This window comes from Papio anubis, unplaced genomic scaffold, assembly GCF_008728515.1.
Source record: "Papio anubis isolate 15944 unplaced genomic scaffold, Panubis1.0 scaffold733, whole genome shotgun sequence".
NCBI lineage: Eukaryota > Metazoa > Chordata > Mammalia > Primates > Cercopithecidae > Papio > Papio anubis.
The window spans coordinates 1-14,308 of NW_022167555.1; the positions used below are offsets into that span (position 1 = coordinate 1).

At 39.0% G+C, this 14,308-nt stretch overlaps 1 protein-coding gene across 2 annotated transcripts; it reads left to right on the forward strand.

Annotated features, from left to right (window-relative positions):
• Positions 1-2,944: 2,944 nt before the first annotated feature.
• Positions 2,945-13,734, forward strand: LOC101022261 (guanylate-binding protein 6). Of its 2 annotated transcripts, none has more exons than XM_031662538.1 (9): positions 2,945-2,993; positions 5,593-5,702; positions 5,907-6,103; positions 6,650-6,895; positions 7,952-8,232; positions 8,952-9,164; positions 10,083-10,185; positions 10,510-10,703; positions 11,715-13,734. In XM_031662538.1, the coding sequence occupies exons 2-9, from the start codon at positions 5,665-5,667 to the stop codon at positions 11,934-11,936; spliced, it is 1,494 nt and encodes a 497-aa protein (XP_031518398.1). In that variant the 5' UTR covers positions 2,945-2,993; positions 5,593-5,664; the 3' UTR covers positions 11,937-13,734. The 2 variants fall into 2 exon arrangements, with proteins under 2 accessions (XP_031518398.1, XP_031518399.1); XM_031662539.1 differs by lacking the exon at positions 2,945-2,993 and adding an exon at positions 3,015-4,065.
• Positions 13,735-14,308: the final 574 nt, after the last annotated feature.

The window sequence follows — 14,308 nt, forward strand, 5'->3', positions numbered from 1 at the left end:
ACTACCCACAGAGCATTCTGGAAGGCTTTGAGACACTTCTGATTGTGGTCCTCATGTAAAAGTATTTGTTCTTCCTACAATAAACATTATAAGATGAATTTTTGGTATTTAGCTTCTTATGAATGGGTGAAATAAAAAATTTCTCTCTTTTTTTGTCTTAGTTTGAGACTTATTTGGGAATACTTTCTAAATTTCTATACATATACACTTTATTTTTGCCCAAACAGGCATTGGAAATTCTGTTTATTTTTCGGCTTTAGTGTTGTATAATTGACAAATAAAAATTGTATATAATTAAGCTGTACAACTTGATGTTTTGATATGTGTATACACTGTGAAATGATCACCACAATCAAGCCAATAATATAGCCATTACCTCACATAGTTACCATTTTCTTTTTTCTATGCTCTCTTTTTATTTTTTGGTGTGGTAAGAACAATTAAGATCTGTCCTCTTAGCAGAAGTTAAGGTCACAATCAATATAGTATTGTTAGTTACAGTCACACTGCTGTACAGTAGATCTCCAGAGTTTATTTATCTTGCGTAACTGAAATTTTATACTCTTTGACTAACATTTCTTCATTTCTCCTATCCCCAGCCCGTGGCAACCATTATTCCACTCTGCGGCTATGAGTTTGACAGTTTGACTATTTTAGATTCCACAAATAAGTGAGATCATGCAGTATTTGTCTTTCTATGTCTGACTTATTTCACTCAGCCTAATGACCTCGGTGTTCATCTAAGTTGTTGCAAATGACAAAATTCCCTTTTTTGAGATTGAATATATATATTATATATATAATATTCAATATTCAATAAATATATATATGCATGCTATGGATGGGTTGGCTGTGTCCCCACCCAAATCTCATCTTGAATTGTAGTTCCCATAATCCCCACATGTCGTGGGAGGGACCCGGTGGGAGGTAATTGAATGATGTGGGTGGTTTCCCCCCGCTATTCTCATGATAGTGAGTAAGTTCTCATGAGAGCTGATGGCTTTATAAGGGGATTCCCCCTTTACTTGGCTATCATTCTTCTCTCTCCTGCTACCATGTGAAGAAGGATGTATTTGCTTCCCCTTCCATCATGATCGTAAGTTTCCTGAGGCCTCCCTAGCCATGCTGAACTGTGAGTCAAACTTCTTTCCTTTGTAAATTATCCAGTCTCGTGTATGTCTTTATTGGGCAGCATGAGAACGGACTAATACAATGCACATACACGTACTCTATGTTTTCTTTTTCTGTTCGTCTATTGATGGACATTCAGGTAGTTGCCATATCTTGGCTATTGTGAATAATGCTGCAATTATTATGGATATATTTAAATATTCATACTTCCATATTTAAATATAAATATGAATATGAAAGTACAGATATCTCTTTAAAATATTGATTTAATTTCATTTGGATTTATACATAAAAGCAAGATTACTGGATCACATTGTAGTTCTATTTTTAATTTTTTAAGGAACCTCCATACTTCTTCCATAATAGCTGCATGAATTTACACTCCAAAAAACAGCAAATGTTCCCTTATTTTATATTCTTGCCAATAACTGTTATTTTTAATTCTTTTGGAAATAGCCATCTTAAATATGTCAGGTGATATCTTATTTTTGTTTTAATTTGCATTTCCTTAATAATTAGCAATTTTATACGCTTTTATATATACATATTGGTCATTTGTATGTCTTCTTTTGAGAAATGTGTATTCAGGTTCTTTAATCATTTTTTAATCTTTATTTTAATTTCAGGGGTACATGTGCAAGATGTGCAGTTTGTTACATAGATAAACATGTCATGGGGGTCGGTTGTACAGGTTATTTTATCACCCAGGTATTAAGCCTAGTGTCCATTAGTCATTTTCCCTGCTTCTCTCCCTCTTCCCCTCCCACACCCTCCCATAATCCCCAGTGTGTGTTGTTCCCCTCTAGGTGTCTGCATGTTCTCATCATTTAGTTCCCACTTATGAGTGAGAACATGCAGTGTTTGGTTTTCTGTTTCTGCATTAGTTTGCTAAGGATAATGCCCTCCAGGCCCATCCATGTCCTTGAAAAGGACATGATTTTGTTCTTCTTTATGGCTGCATAGTGTTTTATTGTGTTTACTTACCACATTTTATGTGTCCAGGCTATCACTGATGGGCATTTAGGTTGATTCCATGTCTTTGCTATTATGAATAGTGCTGTAATGAAAGGAAGACATGCATGTGACCAACAATCATATGAAAAAAAAGCTTAGCATCACTGATCATTACAGAAATCCAAATGGAAACCACAGTAAGATACCATCTCACACCAGTCAGAATAGGGTATTAATAGAAAGTCAAAAAATAACAGATACTGGTGAGGCTGTGGGCTTTTACACCATTAGTGGAAGTGTAAATTAGTTCAACCATTGTGGAAGACAGTATGGCAATTCCTCAGAGAGCTAAAGACAGAACTACCATTGAACCCAGCAATCCCATTACTGGGTATATACCCAAAGAAACATAAATTATTCTATTATAAAGACGCATGCACGCAAGTTATTGCAGCACCTTTGTTCATTTTTAATGAGGTATGAGGTTTTATTTGCTATCGAGTTATATAAGTTCCTTATATATTTTGGATATTAACCCCTTATCAAATATATGGTTTGCAAATATTTTTCTCCCTTTCCCTTGGTTGCATTTTCACTCTGCTGCTTGTTTCCTTTGTTATCTGAAGCATTTTAATTTGATGCAATCCCATTTGTCTAATTTTGCTTTTGTCACCGTGCTTTTGGTGTCATATCTAAAAACATCATTGCCCAAACCAACGTCAAATTTTTTCCCTGTATATTCTTCTGGTATTTTTATGGCTTCATATCTTTTTTTCCCTCTTCTATATAACTAAAATTTTGTATCCTTTACCTAACATTTTCCAACTTTCCTTTTCCCCTCTCCACTAGCTCCTTGTAACCATCATTCTACTTTCTGCTGCCATGAGTTCAACTCTTAGATTTCACATGTAAGTAAAATCATGCAGTGTTTGCCTTTCTGTGCCTGGTTTATTTAACTTAGCTTAACATCCTCTAGATTCCTCCAGGTTGTTGCCAATGACAGGATTTCCTTCTTTTTGGAGGCTTAATAGTATTTCACTGTGTATAGATTTCACATTTTTAAAAATTAATTCATCTGTTGATGGAAACAGGTTGACTCCATGCCTTGGCTATTGTGAATAGTAAGCAATAAATATAAAAGAACAGATCTCTCTTTGACATAGTCACTTCAGTTTCCTTGGATGTATACACAGTAGTGGGATTTCTGGATCCAGTTTCTAGCTTTCCATTTAAGTCTTTAATCCATTTTCAGTAGTTTTTGTGTATGGTGTAAGTGGGATCAAATATAGATCTCCTGCATACATGTGGATATCTGTTTTTCCAGCACCATTTATTGAGGGGACCATTGTTTCTTCAATGTATGTTCTCAGCACATTAGTCAAAAATGAGTTCACTGTGGATGTATACATTTATTTCTGCATTGTCTATTCTGTTCCATTGATCTATATGTCTGTTTTTATGCCAGTATCATACTATTTTGGCTACTGTGGCTTTGCAATATATATTGAAATGAAGAAATATAATGCCCCAGGCTATGTTCTTCTGGTTCAAGATTACTTTGATTATTCAGGGCATTTTGTGATTCTGTGTTAATTTTAGGATTGTTTTTTATATTTATTTAAGAACATTATTGGGGCCAGGTTGAGACAGCGGAGGTGGCTTGAGGCTAGGAGTTAGAAACCACCGTGGGCAACATAGTGAAAGCCCATCTCTACAAAATAATAATAATAATAAACAAAATGCCTTTGGGATTTTTATAGGTACTCTAAAGTCATCTATCAAACAGTAATATACTCCTGTCTAAATAGTTTATTGTTTGTCACAAGTCCCACTTCTAAGAAGAATCCTCATTGATTACTTTTTTTAAAATTAGGGATTGTTGGCCGGGCGCGGTGGCTCAAGCCTGTAATCCTAGCACTTTGGGAGGCCGAGACGGGCGGATCACGAGGTCAGAAGATCGAGACCATCCTGGCTAACACGGTGAAACCCCGTCTCTACTAAAAAATACAAAAAACTAGCCGGGCAAGGTGGCGGGCGCCTGTAGTCCCAGCTACTCGGGAGGCTGAGGCAGGAGAATGGCGTAAACCCGGGAGGCGGAGCTTGCAGTGAGCTGAGATCCGGCCACTGCACTCCAGCCCGGGCGACAGAGCCAGACTCCGTCTCAAAAAAAAAAAAAAAAAAAAAAAAAAATTAGGGATTGTTGGGCATAAAGTAATGAATAGGCTATTCTTCCTACCTCCAAAATTTCATATAGAATCTTCTGGAATCATGTAGAAATCTCTAGATCTCAATTTTTATATTTGCTTTAGGAAACAGTTACACGTGCTTTTTAGGGTAGAAATAATTCCTGGACTATCTATAATTTAGACATGCTCTAATTTATAAAGACAAATTTAGCCTGACCTTTAGTGCCTTTAATCAACCAGGTATTTGAGCTCCCTATTCAGTCTTATCTTCTGCACTTACCCTTTGCTCAGTCAGACCAATAAACTCTATTCTTATTGCAAAGATTCCTGAAATCTACAATCTCTAATTTTGTTTCTGTGGGTCTTTCTACTTGCAGAATCACCTTCATTTCTTCAAATCCACATTCTATCAATTCTTTAACATTTGGCTCATGACTTCCAGGAAGCCTTCATACCACATACACTTTCTTCAATTTTCATAGCTCTTATCTTCTAGGATAGACTTGTAATTTTTAATTTAACATTATAGCTATGGGTTCCACTTCTTATGTACATTACTAAGATGTTATCTCTTTAAAAATATTGTCATTTTTATTGGATTCATCATTATGAATGTTTGTCACAACTTCGAAATAGTCATCTTGAGAGTAAATTTATTAAATTTGCTTTCCTAAACATTAGAACAGTGAGAAACATTCTTCAGTTTCCTATAAATGTTTGCTGAATTTAATTGAATATAATTACAATCCTCAGTTATGCATACTATGGTATGGTTTTTTTACATGATGCATGGCCAATAAATATGTTTAGACTGAAGAAGTGTTAACACTCATCATGAATATCCAACTGCGAACCAGATATTTTACTAGTTTTTCCATATATGCATCTTATTTCATCCAATTGAGGAAAAGAAAAACCCTATGAAGATTAGAATCATTTTATATGTAAAGAAATTTTGATTAGATACAAAAAAAAAAATTAGCCGGGCATGGTGGTGGGCGCCTGTAGTCCCAGCTTTACGGGAGGCTGAGGCAGGAGAATGGCCTGAACCGGGGAGGCAGAGCTTGCAGTGAGCCGAGATCACACCACTGCACTCCAGTCTGGGAGACACAGTAGGACTCCGTCTCAAAAAAAAAAAAAAAAAAGAAATTGTGATTAGAAGTCATATTGTACTGTCAAACTTTTGTTTACATTCATGTCTATCTTCTTTGTACAGCAAGTACATTAGCTGAAATCATAAATGAAAGACTGACAAAATAAATGTCTCTGTGAATTTCCAAAGACTACACTCCTAAGTCCTTTGCTCTAATGTGCTTTTTAGGGTGACCCTAAGAATGACTCCTGGATCTTTGCCCTGGCTGTGCTCCTGTGCAGCACCTTCGTCTACAACAGCATGAGCACCATCAACCACCAGGCCCTGGAGCAGCTGCAGTATCCTTCCAGGAACAGAACAGAATCACCAAGTTTCATTGACGTTATAGGAATGGAGATCCAGTCATTTCCTCCTTCCCTTTAATTTAATTACCTTTGGTGCAGCACAGGGAACCCAAGACAAAAGACAGTGTTTATAATATTTTTATAAAAGAAATGTGTGGATTGTGGGCAGACAGTTGCTTTTCCTTACCTAAGTCCTAGTTATGTGACGGAGCTCACAGAACTCATTAAGGCAAAGTCCTACCCAAGGCCTGATGGAGTAGAAGATTCCACAGAGTTCGTGAGTTTCTTTCCAGACTTTATTTGGACTGTACGGGATTTCACTCTGGAGCTGAAGTTGAATGGTGACCCTATCACAGAAGATGAGTACCTGGAGAATGCCTTGAAGCTGATTCAAGGTATCAGCAGGTGGCCTGGGTTGTGGGTGGTCCAGTGGGTGTGTGATCTGCTAAACACTGCCCGTCATCTCTTGGGTTTCATTTGTATTTGAGACTAGACTGACGTCTGTAGAAATGGGGACTGAGGGGTATGTTGACAAGCTCTAGGAATGGAGCCTAGTTCACTTAAGAAAAGGAGAGTCTAAAGTGTGGATGAATTATTCAAGACAGATTTGTTCTTTGTACAATTAGTACTTTAGCATTCAGATTACAACGGGTGCTAAGACTTTCTAAAAACAAGATGCTTGTGATCCCTGTTTTCCCCTCTGCTTTTCTGTGTTTAGAAAATGACTGACCAGGTAATTGTTAGACATGAAATTACAAAGAAAAGCCTATCTAATAAAAATATATGTCTGTGTTAGACCGCTTTGCATGAATGTTTATGTTAAAGGAGGTCTGTAAGCCTAGAAGATGGCAAAAAGACAATATAAACCCTGTCAAAAATACCTTTAGCTCTCTTATACCAAGACTATTTTCACTATATTCTCCGTTTTTCTTATCCTTCAGGCAAGAATCCCAAAGTTCAAGCATCCAATTTGCCCAGGGAGTGCATCAGGCATTTCTTTCCAAAACGGAAGTGTTTTGTCTTTGACCGGCCAACACATGACAAAAACCTTCTAGCCAATATCGAGAAGGTGTCAGAAAAGCAACTGGATCCCAAATTCCAGGAACAAACAAACATTTTCCGTTCTTACATCTTCACACATGCAAGAACCAAGACCCTCAGGGAGGGAATCACAGTCACTGGGAATCGTGAGTCTCCTTTTTACGTTTCTGTGGTGCCTCATGTGTGTTGAATATATTGTATAATGTGTTTCTCAGAATTTTTGTTAGATTCCATATAGAACTATGTGTATACAGGTATCCACACTCAATGAAGAAATGTGTGTAATTATCACACTTACTGCAATTTACAAATTCCTCTCCAATATTGCAAACTCTGTCACTGATATCTGTGGCTTCCTCATATCTGAAAAAAAAAAATCCTCTGCTGATAAAATAACTAACTGAATATAAAAACAGACATATAATATTTTCTTAGAGTAAGTCCTATATGTTCAATATTCTTTACAAAGAGAATACAAAAGCTATGTTGAAGTTTAAAAACCTCTAGAAGGCTGGGGGTGGTGGCTCACACCTATAATCCCCGTACTTTGGGAGGCAGAGACACGCAGATCACTTGAGCTCAGGAGTTTGAGACCAGCCTGAACAACATGGTGAAACCCCATCTCTACAAAAAATAGAAAAATCAGCTGGGCATGGTGGAACATGCCTGTAGTCCCAGCTACTTAGGAAGCTGAGGCAGGAGAATCACTTGAGCCTGGGAGGTGGAGGTTGCAGTGAGCCAACATCACACCACTGCACTCCAGCCTGGGCTTCAAAAAAAAAAAAAAAAAAAAAAAAAGTCTAGAAATAAACAAATATTAGCCCATAATTCCCTGAAAATACATTTGTAGCTTCCGAATTAGGAATAAATGCGATATGATTTGCCCTGCATCATTTTATCTGTGTAAACTACTTTTCTTGTAATCTTTAAATGAGAATTTGTACTTCCTGTATACCCTCTAGTATGTTAGATAAAAGTAGATATTTAAATTTTTTAGCACTGTGGACTGGTGATCCATAAAAATGAAGAGTCATTATGAAAACAAAAGTGATAATAGCAGAAGGAGGTAGGGATGTGGGTGTATGTGTTTGCATGTGTGCACGTGTGTGTGTGCATGCGTGTGTGTGTTCTCAGAAATGTAGCCTAGGATCCCATTGAGCTTTCATTTCATATTTAGCTCCTAAATCTCCTGGTCTATTTAGGTCTAGGAACTCTGGCAGTGACTTACGTAGATGCCATCAACAGTGGAGCGGTGCCTTGTCTGGAGAATGCAGTGATAACTCTGGCCCAGCGTGAGAACTCAGCTGCCATGCAGAGGGCAGCTGACTACTATAGCCAGCAGATGGCCCAGCGAGTGAAGCTCCCCACAGACACGCTCCAGGAGCTGCTGGACGTGCATGCAGCCTGTGAGAGGGAAGCCATTGCAGTCTTCATGGAGCACTCCTTCAAGGATGAAAACCAGGAATTCCAGAAGAAGCTCGTGGTAATTTGCCTTAGTCATTACTGTTCATCATCCTTCCCCTTGAAGAATGAAGCCTATACTTGCCTTTATTGACACCAATGCTCATCTGTCACTGAGGAATAACTTATCATGGATTATCATGAGGGATAGAGTTTCAAAAGACTACATATCCCTCTTTTATCTCCCCAAACCTTAAGCACTTAACCAGAAAACCTTCTGATAACTGAGGTAAAAATCAATACAGATCCCTTAAGATCCTCCTTAAGTGAGCACTTCTAAGGATTCCTGGCCTGCTCTGAACACGCACAAGTCATCCCTGAGCGGTGCAATTTTTCTGTGCATAGTCTACCTTTCCCAGGAAACAAAGATTCTCTTACCAGATCTTCATTCCGGGCCATTGTTTAACTTACATTGCTCCTTCTTGTATCCTTGTACCACTGAGGACAGGAGCACAGGATACTCCTGCTGCAACAAACCATAGAGATAATGGGATGTAGTCCCATCATGTCACCGATGAAGAACCTGAAGCTCAGGAAGGTTAATGAACTTTTCCATAGCCTTGAAGAGAATTTTTAGCTTTGTGAATATATGAAATTTTGTGTTTCTGATTCCACATCTACTCCACTAGAATGTTTTTCTCATGAGGACCACAGTCAGATTGACTCTTCTACCAGATTCTTTAGAATTTCATCTCCTCCATATGTTTCTTCTGGTGACATCTCTCTACATCTCCCTTGCAGGAAATCACAATGAATAAGAAGGGGGATTTCTTGCTGCAGAATGAAGAGTCCTCTGTTCAATACTGCCAGGCTAAACTCAATGAGCTCTCAAAGGGCCTAATGGAAAGCATCTCAGCAGGAAGTTTCTCTGTTCCTGGAGGGCACAAGCTCTACATGGAAACAAAGAAAAAGATTGAACAGGACTATTGGCAAGTCCCCAGGAAAGGAGTAAAGGTGAGGAATAAGGGGAACATGGGGAAGTTTATAGGGTAGAGTGAATGCAGTCTTCGGCACCAGCTGTGGGTAATAAGAGAGCAGAGGGATAGCATAACGCCTTAGCTTTCAATGTCCACTATTTATCACTTATTTCCTAGAATAAAAATTTTTATCCCCAAACAAAGAATATAGTATTCAGAAATCCAGGAGAGACAGAACGAAAATTAGTTATGTGCCAAGAGCTGGTGATTTGTGTGGTTAAAGTAGAATCTTTGCATTCAAAGTCGATTAAAATGAGAGAGTATGAAATAAATAGACAATTGCATACAGAGTAATGACATTTATGGACCTGTGGAAAATGGGCTACCTACCTGGTGTTTATTACCACCACCTAGGTGATGGTAATACAACTAACTCACAATGAGCTATTATTACCTACAGTGTACTGTCAAACTCTTCCCTAGACATTTTAATTTCATCTTCCTAATGACTTTAAGAAGCACCTTTATTTTGGAAATTTTACAGATCTGAATTTAGTACCCAAGGATGATTATATAACTTGCCTAAAGTTGTAGCCAGCAAGTGGCAGGAGAAAGCAAGAGCATAGATTAGAGGCAGCATTGCATACTGGAAGACAACCATATATAAGCATCAGAGATTGGGAGTTTGTACACCTGTACACATAGTTCTGCCTGGCCAGAACCCAAAGCAGGTACAGGGAGATATTATAGCCGTGGGAGAGGCACGCGAGGGAGACAGGAAGCAGGAGTTGAGGAGGGGCTCCGGTCACACTAAAGAGCCTGCACACTTTGTAGGGGGCCACTTTAGAATTTTAGGCATCAAGCAAAAGTTACAAGACCATAATTGTTTTTGCAACACTAATGTCCAGAACATCGATTTTCAAAGAAATCTAAGTGCTTTTTCTTGCTTCCATAGGCAAAAGAGGTCTTCCAGAGGTTCCTGGAGTCACAGGTGGTGATAGAGAAATCCATCTTGCAGTCGGATAAAGCCCTCACTGATAGAGAGAAGGCAGTAGCAGGTATGGGGCAGGGCTCAGCTGACAGCAGGAGGGCTATGTTTATACAATGCCCTCGAACAGATCCAAAATGAGGAATTTCCTCTTGTGTGGAGCACACACTCTGCTAAATCTGAAAATAACAAGGGGAGCTATGATTGTACCTCAGCCAGACAGGCAGAGCCTTTCCCATCACATTCTCAAATGTTCTCTTAATGGCGTGGACCTGGGTAAATTCTGTGATTTCTCACCCTGCCTTTCAGATTTGGTTTAGTCTCTGAGCTCAGAAAAGTGGAGATGAATCTTTACCTATTATTTTCTTCTCTTTCTAATACCTTCATGGAGCAGTGGATCGGGCCAAGAAGGAGGCAGCTGAGAAGGAACAGGAACTTTTAAAACAGAAATTACAGGAGCAGCAGCAACAGATGGAGGCTCAAGAGAAGAGTCTCAAGGAAAACATAGCCCAGCTGAAGGAGAAGCTGCAGACGGAGAGAGAACAGCTATTGAGAGAGCAGAATATGATGCTGGAGCACAAGCTGAAGGTAAGTCTGCCCTTGGCCTCAGCAGGCCAGACGGTCCTTGCCCAGGGACCTCAGGAAGGGCTGGTGAAGGTTACAGCAGCATCTTGGAAGGAAGCACATCACCATTTGCTGCTTGGGAGTCACTAAAAGCCCTGAATCCTTCTCTGTGTGTGTGTGTGTGTGTGTGTGTGTGTCTGTGTGTGTGTGTGTGTCTGTGTGTGTGTGTGTGTCTGTGTGTGTGTGTTTTATTGTTTCAGTAAGACTTGGAATTCTTCTCTATATTCTCTATACTTAGATTCTGGAGAGGTGAGGTTGACTATGATCCCTACAAGTCCTTGGGGAATATAAATATGGTTGGAGCTGCTGTTTGGGGAGATTTTAAAAGTAATCTCAAGAGGTTAAACATACATTCCACACAGTGTATTTGATGTGAACGGCAACTGGTTTCCTTCACCAAGCACATATTACCAGGAGCTCTACTACCACCCAAACACCCTGAGGTAGATCTATGCTGACGTACAACTCTCAGAAATTTCCGGACTTAAAAGGACAGGAAAGGGAAACTTGCTGCAGTTGTTACCCTGTGTGGGTAGCCTGCCCAAATTAGCACACAGTGTAGGGAGAATTCTTGTGTTGTCCATCTGAAAGTTCTCTCATAAGGGATTTCTACATCAGCTTATAAGTTCCTTTCATTCCTACAATATGGGTGACCATGCTGCCCAATTGGGACTGAGAATTTATGCAATCAGACCAATGGCTACCTCCCAACTGGCATCTTTTGGGCAGGAACATGTAGAATTTGTCCTCATACCTGAGTTAGCACCATAGCAAAACCATAATGTGGGTGAATATTAGTAAAGTTGTAAACTATGCTTCCTCACAATGTCTAGGTCCAAATTCTCCTCTAATCATTGATAAAATGTTTTTAGGAGTAAAATAAAGGAAGTTTCACACAGGTCTTAAATACAAAATGTGAGTCTTAAGAGAATAGGGATTTTTAAAAATTTACTTTCCTTCCTACATTTTCTTTAGGTCCAGAAAGATTTGCTTGATGAAGGATTTAAGAAGAAATGTGAGGAGATGAATGCAGAGATAAATCAACTAAAACATATGATTGATACTACAAAAAATGATGATACTTCCTGGATTGCGCATACCTTGGACAAACTTGTCAATGAGCTACCTTCAATATTGTCTGGTCCTGCTAAATTAATTGGTCAGGTTGTCAAAGGTGTGAGTTCGCTCTTTAAATAGCATGAGTTCCTCTATTAAGGATATTATAGATCATACATATATGCTTTGCACTATTTTTGATCCTGATCTGTATGTTTTTCATTTTCATTCAGCAAAGTTTTGTTTTGTTTTGTTTTGTTTTTTTTCAGAGAGTCTTACTCTGTTGCCCAGGCTGGAGTGCGGTGGTGCAGTCTCGGCTCACTGCATCCTCTGCCTCCTGGGTTCAAGAGATTCTCCTGCTTCAGCCTCCCTAGTAGCTGGGATTATAGGTGCACACCACCACACCGAGTTAATTTTTGTATTTTTAGTAGAGATGGGATTTCACTGTGTTGGCCAGGCTGGTCTCGAACTCTTGACCTCAAATGATCCACCCGCCTCGGCCTCCCAAAGTGCTGGGATTACAGGCATGAACCACGACGATTGGCCCTCATTTAGCAAAGTTTTAAACATAAAAGGTGCTTGTTAGAGGATATCAGTGCCTGGCCCACATGAGATAGAACAGATCCATACACACTTTGAAAAACTATGTTCACTTTTAGGAAATATAATTTTGAAAAATCATTTACATACCAGAGGTCCACTGGGCCATTGCTTTTAATGGCAAAATATTGGAATGTACTTGAATGTCCTTCACATAAGATTGGTAAGATAAATTTTAGTATGTGCATGTACTGCAATACTATATAGCCAGTAAACAAATTGACAGTGAAGCTCTCTTTATACCAGTAAAGAATGGTCTTGAAGAGATATTGTAAAATGAAAAAACAAACAAACAAAAAGTTGTAAAGCAATGTAGATTATCTTATCACCAAGGAAAAAATACAATTATTATATACAAGCATGCAAATATATCTCTGGAAAGATTAATGAAAATCTATTATTATTAGCTCCTTCTGGGAAGAACCAGTTGAATGTAGAGGTTGAAGGACCACATACTCTTCACTTTAAACTCTTGAATTTTGTAAGGAAATCTTATTTTACCTATTCAGAAATAAATAAGAAAATGTAAGAGACAATGCTAATAATGATAACAATAAAAAAATGGTGAAATTGGCTATCAGATGATGAAATTGCTTGTTGCTTCTAGGAATTCTATCAGCCAGCCCAATGAGGGGTCTAAGACTAAGATCTGAGTACTAGAATGCAAAAAAAATTGAATCCTATTCTTGTTTTCCTTTTGGCCTGGTTTTCCGATTGCTTCTATTTGTTTTGAGACTAAGGCATACACTTTTCTGTGGCCTTTGAAATCTCAGCTACAGTAGCCTCTACTTCCTTTCTCTGAATTCAAGTTTTAAGGTGTTAGAAGCATAAATTACCAAACATTAAGATTAAGCACTGATAACAGGGATCCTGCCAACCTTGTCAGTAGTGGTCTCTTTGCAGTAGCCTCAGATAGAAAGGACAATGTGCCTTTCCAGAACCGAACCCCCTGATGGGGGATGATGGACCCAGATACATAGAGGCCTGGTGTTCACCCTTCATTGTTAGAATCTAAGAAGATTCACTTACAGTAATGAGTGGCAGACAGCTAGGCCTGAATGAATGACATAATTCTGTAGATGGCCAATACAGTGGACCAGCCATAGGGTTAAATGGAGAGAAAACAATCAAGTGAAATAAATGCTGTCTACCAGGAGGTTGAGAGGTAGCCCCGATAAAGTGTCACATCCATAGCCTTGATCTGAGCTAATTTCAGATCCTGAACTCCGCTGGAGTGGAGGGCAGTACCCCAGGAAAAGGACACTGCAACTCCAGGACCCAAATAAATGATAATGATTTTCCAAGTTCTCCCCCTAGGAAACCTCTGGAGCCATTTACTGGATACCCATATACTAGGGAAATACAAACACCCAAATATTTCAAGGACCCTTGGAATCTGGATCCAAGTTGCCCATGGTACCCAGATCATGGAAAGTCATCATAAAATACCTGTTAAAATAGGAAGTTAGGGCCTCCAGGTTATAAATATAGTCTTGGCCCACATGAACTTATTGCAATACAGTATTTGTTTCAAATTAAAAGGTAAGGTTTGCTTGAAGACAGATACCTTACTTATTTTTCTGTCCATCCCCTTGGGAGTATGTTCAGACATAGGATGTGCTAAAGAAGCTTCTTTTATACAAACAATAGGATGATGCATGAATGATTATTTTCAAGTGGCAAAATCTCATGAACTTCCCAGAGATCAGTGGTAATAAGTTGTTTGAATTCTCGACACCAGGTTAAGGTCTCTGAGGTGATTTAAAGGCTATGAGGCCAGGTGCAGTGGCTCACGCCTATAATCTCAGCAACTTGGGAGGCTGAGGCAAGTAGATCCCTTGAGGTCAGGAGTTTGAGACCAGCCTGGCCAACATGATGAAACCCTGTCTCTACTAAAAGTACAAAAATTAACC